This window comes from Buceros rhinoceros, unplaced genomic scaffold (genome assembly GCF_000710305.1).
Source record: "Buceros rhinoceros silvestris isolate BGI_N320 unplaced genomic scaffold, ASM71030v1 scaffold27445, whole genome shotgun sequence".
NCBI classification, from domain to species: Eukaryota; Metazoa; Chordata; class Aves; order Bucerotiformes; family Bucerotidae; genus Buceros; species Buceros rhinoceros.
The window spans coordinates 11,082-21,236 of NW_010415210.1; the positions used below are offsets into that span (position 1 = coordinate 11,082).

At 48.9% G+C, this 10,155-nt stretch overlaps 1 protein-coding gene across 1 annotated transcript in view; it reads left to right on the top strand.

The window, feature by feature from the left end:
* CCDC13 (coiled-coil domain containing 13) overlaps positions 1-10,155 on the top strand; it is a 22,944-nt gene that overhangs the window by 10,102 nt on the left and 2,687 nt on the right. Inside the window, 7 exon segments of the mRNA XM_010137333.1 lie at positions 935-1,099; positions 2,871-3,047; positions 3,888-4,094; positions 4,711-4,847; positions 6,438-6,521; positions 7,299-7,427; positions 9,186-9,386. Of these exon segments, the coding sequence (XP_010135635.1) occupies positions 935-1,099; positions 2,871-3,047; positions 3,888-4,094; positions 4,711-4,847; positions 6,438-6,521; positions 7,299-7,427; positions 9,186-9,386 (1,100 nt within the window).

The following is a 10,155-nucleotide window of genomic DNA, read 5'->3' on the forward strand; positions in this document are numbered from 1 at the left end:
TGACGCTCTTTCTAAGCATAGGTATTGCCTCAGTTTAAGGTAAAGATACCGACAGTTTGTAATTAAGTAATTTATAACATCTATAATTGCTCATAAGGCGTGTCCCAGTACAAACAGTGTTTACTGCAACTACTTGGCCTTGAAGAAAGTCTTGAAGAAAGCGACTGTTAGAATAAAACGCAGCTTCTGGAGTAGTTTTTTTTGTGTGTTTGTGTGTGTGGTGGCGCGATGTTAAATTTTAACTCCGTCCAAGCGCGCAGGGTCTGTCAGAGCTCCTGCAAACAGCGTTAATTAGTCTATTGCAAACACGCAGGCTTCAGTATTTAACTGGGAATCTTTCACATCTGTGTGGAAGGAGAGAGTTCAGTGACCCTGGAGAGCTCTGGCAGCCTAGTTTAAAATCTCAGGATGTTCTGAAGGTGCCTCGCTGCACTGAGTACAGAAGGAGCCCTGTCAGTGTCTGTGCTCTGACTTACTTAGACACCTTTATTCAGGGCCTGAAGTTAGGTGAGAAGAACTGAAGCCAGTTAAGATTTTCAAGTTGTTCCCCCAGGACCGTCAGTAAAATCTTTAACTCTTGAGTCGTCTGAAGGGCACTGAAATGTCAGCTTGAGACAGGGAGGCAGTTTTGTCTGTGTCTTCAATAAAACTTCTCTTGGGCAATTTGATACACATTTTTCCTATTTTTCTGCAACCCCCCTGCAGTGAGCGGGGACGTCTTCAACTAGATCAGACTCAACCAGATTTCCTTCTGCTGGCTATGAAGGAGGTCTGCAGTGAGCAGCTGAGAGGCAGGGGCCGAGTTCACTTGACTACTTGGCTACTCGAGCCGAGATGCCGCAGGGTGTCCCTCTGACCTCCCTTTGGTTGCGTCCTCTTTGATGAGGGACCACTGTACTCCTGGTAAAGGCTCTGGCTGATTATTGTCCCCTAGGTTCGAGAGCTGGAGAATCAGCTGGCTCAGAACAAGATCAGAACATCACTGAGCGAGATTAATGAGGAACTGCTGGCACTTACTGATCCGAGGAAGTTGTCAGCCCAAGAGAAGAACTTGTTGAAGATTCGCAGCTTGGAAAAAGAAAAGAAAGCAACCTTGGAGGTAAAAATCTGGGGCTGTCAGAGTCCTGTTGGGGTACGCAGTGAGTACTAACTTGCCTTACCTCCAGGGTGTTTAATACACCCTGCCCACAGATCGTTTCAGACACCCACCTGAGCTGCTGGAGGAAGTTCTGCCACACTTCACTGGTGGAGCAGTGAAGTAGATGTAGACAGAAGATGTAGACAGGAGCCCTGCTACAGCTGCATCCAAGACCTCTAGCATCCCCCTCACCCTTTGGCCAGATGTGCATTCTTGATGCGATGATAAACATCCCCCTCACACCTCCTCTGTGTCTATGACTATGGGCTTCTGCATTCAAACAGAATCAAGCTGAGAGTGACACCAGACGCCCTCTTAAGAGGCATTCTGAAAATGAGTCTTACCATTTGCCTGTCACGTGTAGTTGCTACAAAAATAAGCAGGCGTCCGGAGTTTAGGGGTTGGGAGAGGCTGTAGATAGCAGCACATGTAGTAAAACCCGAGGTGGAAGGATGCATAGGCCTGTGTCCCCAAGGCAGTTGGGTAGTGGGGGTCAGCTACACAAATCCAGGAGATCAAAACACATCTCCCTGTGCTCCTTCTACGTATTCGCTTCTGCAGAGGCTGCCTGGCACCATCCCAGACCTTGATTAGCTGTTGCTCCTCACCATGATTTAACTGTGCAGAATGAGTAATGGGGTGATACACATTTCACTCTTGGCCCTGAGAGTGAAAGACAAGAGCCAGCAACAGCCCAGTTCACAGCCCAGAAGTGCCCCGTGTGCTGGGCTCATCCCCAGCAGCGTGGGCAGCAGCTCAAGGGAGGGGATGCTGCCCCTCTGCCCCGCTCTGCTCTCGGGAGACCCCCCTGCAGGGCTGGGGCCAACTCTGGGCCCCTCAGCCCAGCAGAGACAGGGAGCTGCTGGAGCGGGGCCAGAGGAGCCCCAGCAATGCTGGGAGGGTGGAACCCTCTGCTGGGAGGAGAGGGCAGAGAGCTGGGGGGGCTCAGCCTGGAGCAGAGAAGGCTACGGGGAGACCTGAGTGCAGCCTGTCAGTGCTGAAAGGGGCTGTGAGAAAGGTGGGGAGGGACCTTTATCGGGGAGTGTTGTAAGAGGACGAGGGGTGATGGTTTCAGACTGAAAGAGGGAGATTTACATGAGATATAAGGGAGAAATTCTTCCCCATGAGGGTGGTGAGCCCCTGGCCCAGGTTGCCCCGAGAGGTGGGAGCAGCCCCATCCCTGGCACCACCCCAGGTCAGTTGGCCCTTGGGGCTCTGAGCCCCCTGCTCTGGGTGCAGATGTCCCTGCTCCCTGCAGGGGGTTGGACTAGAGGACTGGTACTTGTCCGTCACGACTTAACTACTAACACGCTCTCCAGCCAGGTTCAGCTAGTGTGTCTGGGGGGCATGGAGCTGGGGGCAGCCTGTGCCAGCGAGAGCTTCTAGCAGACAGCTAGGAGCATGGTGGCATCACCACCCTGTATCTGGAAGGAAGGGAGTTTCCCCACGGAGTATGACGAGACGAATGAAAAAGCAGGAGCACACTGCATTAGGTTTTAACACAAAATCACCATTTGCTCACTGGCACAACTGAATCAATCGGCGCTGCCCCAGCAGACAGAGCTTTTTTGATGCTCTGGCAGCATTTACTTACTCAGGGACAATAGGGTATGCCAGTTCCATTTGTTAGGTTCTATCAGGTGTCCTGTGATTCCTTTAGCTCACCAAAGCACCCAGGGCTTGGTGCTAGGCTCTGACTGTCATCTCGTACGTTGTCTGTGCGTCTCTGCAGAAACTCACTGGGGAACACGATGCTCTCCAAAAAAGTCACGAGGAAGTGAAAAAAAAACTCGACGCGTCAAAAGCCAGGAACAAAGTGCTGTGCAGCGAAGTGAAAACCCTGAAGGGACAGATCGTAACCTTGCTGGAGAAAGGGAAACACGACGATGAGTTCATAGGCGCCTTACTGGTACAGTCTGCCCTACTGGTGGTCCCAGCCCCTGCAGATCAACCCTCTGTCTAGGTGACTCAGGATGGTTATGCTGAAATAAATGGCTGCTGTCGTGGTCTTGCAGGATCCTTTTGTCCTGCCATGGTTCTAAATAATCTCTCCCAATTACAATAATCGTAAACAAATATTAGATAATAAAGCCACTTCTTAGCAGAGTTAGTTCTGTGTTTCCTGCTCCAGCTCCGCACAAGTTCAAATCACATTTTCTTACTTCCATACACAGATGTGCCCCTGAAGGAGCTGGCACTCCCCAGCAGGCAGGGTGGGGAATATGGGTACTGGCTGGTGGGTCACAGGGAAGCCAAACAGCAGCTGTCACTTTTGCTAAGTCTGAGCATTCTCACTAAAATTATTACAGAAAGAGGCGAGTTTACTCGGGAAGGAAAGATTACCCTTTCTTGCTCCCTTTTCTGCCACACTCAGGAGCAAAGCCACCAGCACACTGAATCACTCAGGTCTTTTCTACTTGCACCATCCAGTCACTAAAGTCTTGGCATGACCCTCAGGGGCCGGTGGGTACAGACCGTCCTTACCCTGCCACACGTGTCTGGGCATTGCCAGCAGAGGTACTGTGCAGCCTTCAAGGTATGATAAATGCTGAGAGCAAGACAAGGCGATCCCACGCTTAAAACATAAAATCCCTGGAGTAGCGCTGGTGACATCAGCGCATTTACACCGGGGAATGGGTTTGGCAGTTCCTAAGTGGGTGTTTGTCTTGGAGGGTGTAAACACCCAGGGAGTCTGAACAGTCATTGGGTACAAAAGTGGAGATCTCACTCGCTGTTTCTGTTTCTTCAGAGCCAGCAGAAGGCAATGCAGGAGATCCTGAAGCACCTGAGCCAGCAGGATGAGAAGAACAAGGAGTTGCAGCAGATGCTAGGGCAGCACTCGAACAGTGAAGTCCAAAACCAAAACTGCCTCATAAAGCAGCTCAGACAGATGGTGGCTGAACAAGAAGCAAAGATTAAAGAGCTGGAAGAGGAGATTGGGCAACTCACACTTCAGGTAGACAGACAGCAAAAAGGCACTAGAGAAGCGCGGTTTGTAACCGCCTTAGATGTGCTCTTCTGCTTCCTTCTCTCCTCTTGTCTGACTCGGGACACTAATACCTGCCCTCTTGCCAGTCTCTTCTGCTGGAGTGATAAAGCAGGAATTCTCTCTTGTAACTCTTAAGTTTCTTTCCTGTTTGCGTGTAACTTTTCTTCAAGCTGTTTAAGCAACAGAAAACATAGAAATAGCAATCCCACCCACATGTGGCTTCGTGCCCAGACTGTGCCACTTGACTGACAGGGTTGGGCTGCAATGGGGACTTTGCTGAAGGAAGCCACAAATGAACATAGGTGAGGCCAACATCAGCAGGCTGCCATGGCACAGCTACATCCCCTCATGGAGTGATGGGACCTCTAGTAAGTCATTCTAGTCTTCCACCTCCAAAACTTCCTCTCTCTCAGATCTCCAAGCTGTTGAGCTTTGTTTCTATCCTGCCCTGGATAGAAACTGAAGAAGAGGTTCTGAGAAGGTCCCGTAAATCAGAAGTTCCAACTTGTAGCAATAGTCATTGATGCAGCTATTTTCCTTCAAACTGTCTAACTGGTTTTATAACCTGCTCCATCATTAACAGAAGAACTCTGCCCATCAAGGGGACGGTTCAGGAGCTGCTGATACACCACCCTCTGAGCACTCAGAAGCTCCAGGTTTTACTCTGTTTAAGCTTCTGGCATCAGGCAGCAGTCAGGTTGGACGGATTGGACCTGCTCGGTAAGAAGACCCTAATGTCAACGTTTAAAATGGTAGTTGAGTTGGCCAGAAGCAGACAGCTGTCCCCAACCACACATGCTACGTTGTGGCGGCCTGTTTACAGTATGTGGGGATCTCAAATCACATCATCTCGTGGACTTTCACCCCCGAACAGAGGAAGGTACACAGACTCGCGGACATCACTACGCTTGGCACGGTGGTGGTGCTGCTTCTCTCCCTGCAGCTCAGATGATGTTTATGTGGTTCGTTTAAGTGCCTGTGATTCTCCTCTGTCATGACAAACGGGGCTGCTCGTAGCAGGCTCCTGAGAGCAGAGCACCATTTTAGGGAAGCACTAAATCACTGGCACGTTATTTAGATCAGTAAATAGGCTTTGAGTAGGTAAATCCAATTCTTGTTTACACTGGTGTGACTCTGGGTCTCTCTGGCTGTGTAAAGGAACTGTAACACCAGAGCACGTTACACCCTTTCCTGTTAAAATGCTGCTCTTGTTGCTAAAGGGTTCGGGGTCTAATTGATGATGAGGATTTGAGACTGGGCTGCTGAGGAAGAAGGAAATTGTTCATCAGGGTAAAGTTACAACTGAGTTCTTCGAGGCAGTTTGAACTCACCTACCAAATTCAGACACCATATTTGTCTTTAAAATTGTCAGCTGTATCCCTGAGTCTACGCAGAGCACGAGAATTAAGGAAAGTTCTTCTCAGTGTTTTCGAGTTTAACCATCTTTAATCTGGAAGTTAACCAGTGTTTTCACAGTTTAACCATCTTTAATCTGGAAGTTTCTGCTCTTCCATTGTTATCCCTTTTGGGCTGACTGCATTCTCCCACCTCTAACTCCGCTCTCACGGAGCAGATCTGTATTTTATCCATGATTTTCATACGACTGCTGACAGTAAGCAGGGAAACGAGCAGGAAAACGAGGCTGGGTAACGGCTTTGTCGAAGCTGCGAAGTGCGATGCATCAATTATGGCTTGAGCCTGTGGCCAGCACAGCTCTGCCGTGGAAATAGGTGGGCAGTGACCGAGTCTGAGAACCGAAGAGCCGTTAATAACTTGGGCAGCAGGTCTCACTCATCCCATTAACTTTAATATGCTGATGAAGTCTCTATTCCCTTTTACTTTAGTGAATTGTCTTTTCCTATCAGAAAAAATGAAATGAAAAATGCTATAATTAGGAACTAAAGCCCCTTGGAGATGGCGAAGTAAAGATCTGAGTCGTTAGACTGAGCCACTTCTGTCTTACCAACCTTAGCTTGAGTGTAGGATTAACCACTCCTAGCCCAGAAGGCAGCTCTGCCTGTTCCACAATATCCTGAGGGTCTCCATGGAGCAGAAAGGTTCAGAAAACTGTATCAAGTACATTTTCAAAGGGCATTTGGAAATAAAAGCCGTGCGCCTTGTTGCAGAACAGGGGTTCTGCTGGTCACGGAAGCATGCGAACACCGTCAGACAAGCGCAGTAACCTTGTGTGATGCCCACTTAGGAGCCTCTGGGAGTCTTTTCCCTGCAAGGCAGCAATGAACACAGCGGGAGCTCTTGGAGGAGCGCCCTTTGCAGAGCTCAGTGCTCACCAAAGCCTTCTCCCTCCAGCACAGTGTCCAGCCTGGGCCACACGCTCGTCGAGTCAGCAGCTACGAGGCCTTCCCTTCGCAGCAGGAACATCGCACCTGGCAGGTACGGGTAGGAACCTTCTCATCAACAAGGGAGGGTTCCCGCTGCGCTCCGCAAGCTGCTGACGAGCCGTATCCTTGTTTCTGGAACAAGCAGCTGCTTTCACCATCCGTTCTACCTGCTCCTGCCAGGGAGCTCTGACACAAGCTCTGGTCTCTTCTTGCTCTCTTAATTTTTTAACTGAGTGCTAGTTGTACACTCCATAAATCCCACTTCTCCCTCTTCACCCCCAACCACCAAGATGTCTCCTGCTTTTTGCTCAAAGGGAGACTGACAGTCCTCAATGCTCTGGTGTGGAGAGGCTGGGGAAGTAATGAAGTACATAGTGACGGAATATGTGGGAAAACTGCCCCTTCCTTCCATCACATACCAGGCACAGGAGCAGCCACCGTGCTCGTGCTGCCTGAAGCCTTCCCGTGGGGGAACAGCAATAGCGCGGCCTTCAGAGAATCCACTTCCAGGCTGCTTCTCCTGGGGCAGGAGCAAGGGGGGCAGAGTCAGTGATCAAAGGTGGAAGTTTGTTTTCAGGGAAAACATCCGTGCGAAGGAAAAGCTCTTTCTAACGAATTCAGGGTGGCTTTATTTCCGAATATTTCTGCCCGAATATTTCTGTTCCATTCATTGCAGCGTAGAGGTCGGTGCTGGGGGGAGGCACGAGCTCTGCCTCCTGGCTCAGCCTTTAGACAAGTGTATTTGTGATATGTTTGTCAAATCCTGCCTTTGTTTCATCTCTTTCATTTCTGAAATGTGAAACAGACTCTACACTTCTGCTGCTTTTAGGCTCACTGGCACCGACAGCCCAGCTTTGGAAGCGCTGCAGACACGGCTCACAGAGCACCGGGCTCTCTGCCAGGCTGCTGAGGTGGAAAGGGACAGACTCCTGTGACTGGTCACTGTGCTGCAGAGGAGGTAGCGGCTGGCTCCGCCGGTCCCCTTTGTGGGATGCTGCCATGAAGGAGCGCTCGGGAGGCGGGAGAGCCACACGCTGCCAGTGGGATCCTTGCCTTAAAGAGGGGCTTTAACATCATCTCTCCTCAATGCCCTGCCTAGTTGATGATTCTTTTTAAAATTATTGTTCTTTTAGAACAAAGGATAGAAAAAAAGGAGCCGTCTTCACGCTCGCTGCACCTAGATAAAACTGGAACTCCTGTATTTCTGTACGTGTGGTGTTATTTAGGCAGCGATATTATTCATCAGGAGTAAATACTGTAATTAGAGTTACAATCTGACTTCGGTTCCAAAAGCTTCTCACATTCTTTCAAGTTTCACTTTATCCTCTTTTTAATTAATTTCTTCTGGTTTAGCTGGAGCATAGTGGTGATTTTTTTTTTTTCCTATTATTCATTTTGATTTACGAGGGTGTTAAAAGCCAGTTATGCTTTAGGAGGGCGGGGGAAGCAAAGTCTTTTGTCTTTAGATGCTTTTATCCCCCGCTTTTTTTCCTAGCTAGCAAATGTATGTATATATATTTGAGACCCAAATCTGCATCCCAGCTTGTGGGAAGATACTTCTGTCTGTGGGGGGTGGGTCAGCAAAGCTCCAGTAACATATTTAATGCTTAAGGCAAGAGAGGAGCACAGGGAACGGGTCCAGGAGTGGGGTTTGTCTGCAGCAGCTCCTGGAATTCAGGACTGATCCACGTCACTGAGAGCAGAACACCCTGTCAGGAGGGTCAGGAGGGTTGTAGGACTGGGCTCTGCTGGTGGAAGAAGAGCCAGAGGAACGTTTTAGTTTCAGTTATTGATATTGGCAGAAGATTTAATAAAAACCGACCAGTCTTGTCATTTTTCCTCTGCTGTTGGTCTGAGGTGGATGTTAGGGGAACACCTGCTCAAATGAGTGTTCAGAGAACTCAGAACCACCAAGAGAAATAGCATTTCTCATCGTTTGTCACCAGCCTGGTGACTCACTGCCCCAGGAGTCAGAATCTTGCCTCTAGCTGCATTTTCGAGACAGCAGTATGATTTTATTATAGCTGTAATTTTTTTTTTTTTTTTTTTTTTTTTTTTTTTTTTTTTTTTTTTTTTGAGTTAGGAGGGAAATAAGACTAATCAAGTCTCTTGATACGGGGATTAATCTGTTATCCCCCCTGGGATCGAGAAGGAAACCCTTTTATCCTGCCCTGCACAATACAGTGAGTCAATCCAGGTTTCTCTCCTCAAACTTCTTCAAATCATTTGGCATCAGGCGCTGCCCCCTGCAAGATGTGCCACTGGCTGCACCCGTGGGCACGCATCAAGTTCGTGGAGTTCATTTTCTGCGATGTTGTGCAGGGTGAGTAGGAAGGGCTTTGCTCTTCCCTCCTGGACGTCCTGTACGGAAGTTTCCCTTCCACTCGCTTCCCTCCCTGGTGGTGTCTAATGGCCAAGTTTATTAAAAGCACCATTGAGTTTCTTTTCTGACTCTCAGCTGAGGCAAAACAGCTAAATGCTCGACAGCCTTTGTATAAACTATTTTCCTTCCAAATTTTCCCAGAGTGTTTAAAAACCCCGTGGTTTGGTATTCCTGTGATAAGAGATCTCTCCTCAGCAATCTCGTCGGAGCGGGAAAGTCACACAAGCAGCCAGTGTTAAGGGATTGGTGTTAAGGCAGGGTTCGGTATCAAGACTGCCTGATCCTTAATAGCCTCGACATAAATCAGCTGAGGTACCTTTTCTTGCCTATCAGGGTGGAGGAAGCGAGTGATAAAGCCTTGGAAGCTGAGAAGAGGCTTCAGGAAGAGCAGCAGCGATGTCTCGTTTTGGAACAGCAGCTTGAAAACCCGCAAGTGGATCCAGAGAGGGACACGAGCACACAGAAACCTCCCCTGAGGAGCGACCCAGGCGAGGGGGAGCACCTCTATCCAGCTACGTCCCCCTTCCCAGCCCTGTGGGTAGAAGACAGCAGAAACGTTTGGACTCTTGCCTCTCAAACCCACCCAAGTGCTTGATCTTGCCCATGGCGATTTGGACCTGCTCACGCCAGTGGCCCAATACCGAAGGTGAAATCTTGGCCCCGCTTCATTCATGTGGATTCTGCCAGAGATGTAAGTGGGACCAGGACTTTTGCAGTCTCTTGTTTTCGTGGGATGACAGTGTATGGGAAAAACAAGCCCCTGCTCTGTGTCCCTTCGCATTTCTGCCTGAGAGATTCACCTGAAGGTTAAGAGCGGAGTTAAAGGACGCGTCCCAATCTAAGGCCTGTCAGTGCCTATGAAAAACTATTGCTGGGGATGAAGTAATTAGATCTGGTGTAATTTATTATCCCACGAACGTGATAATCTCCTGCTATAAATATGGAAGCCTCACTAGTGTAGTTAAAGGAGAAGAATTCATGGTGGGTGTTAAATTTTTATTTCCCTGATCAGATCCTTTTATTGCTTAAGGACTCTGATTCTGTAAAGTGTCTAAACCAATAAAATGGTGCATATTCTTAAGGAAACTTTTCCAGTGGTTTCCCTTTTAATATGTATTTTCATAAAGTAAGAAGATTTCAAATGCCAGGATGTGAACAGTAGGAACGGGAATTCCCATTTGGCAAATTCCAGGCTGAGTTATGGTGGTCACAAGCCTTGTCAGAGACCTCGTCCAAGCTCTGGGCCTGCCCCACGCTGCAAGGTGTGACCTACTGGGCCAGGGTCTCACCACCCTCAGCATAA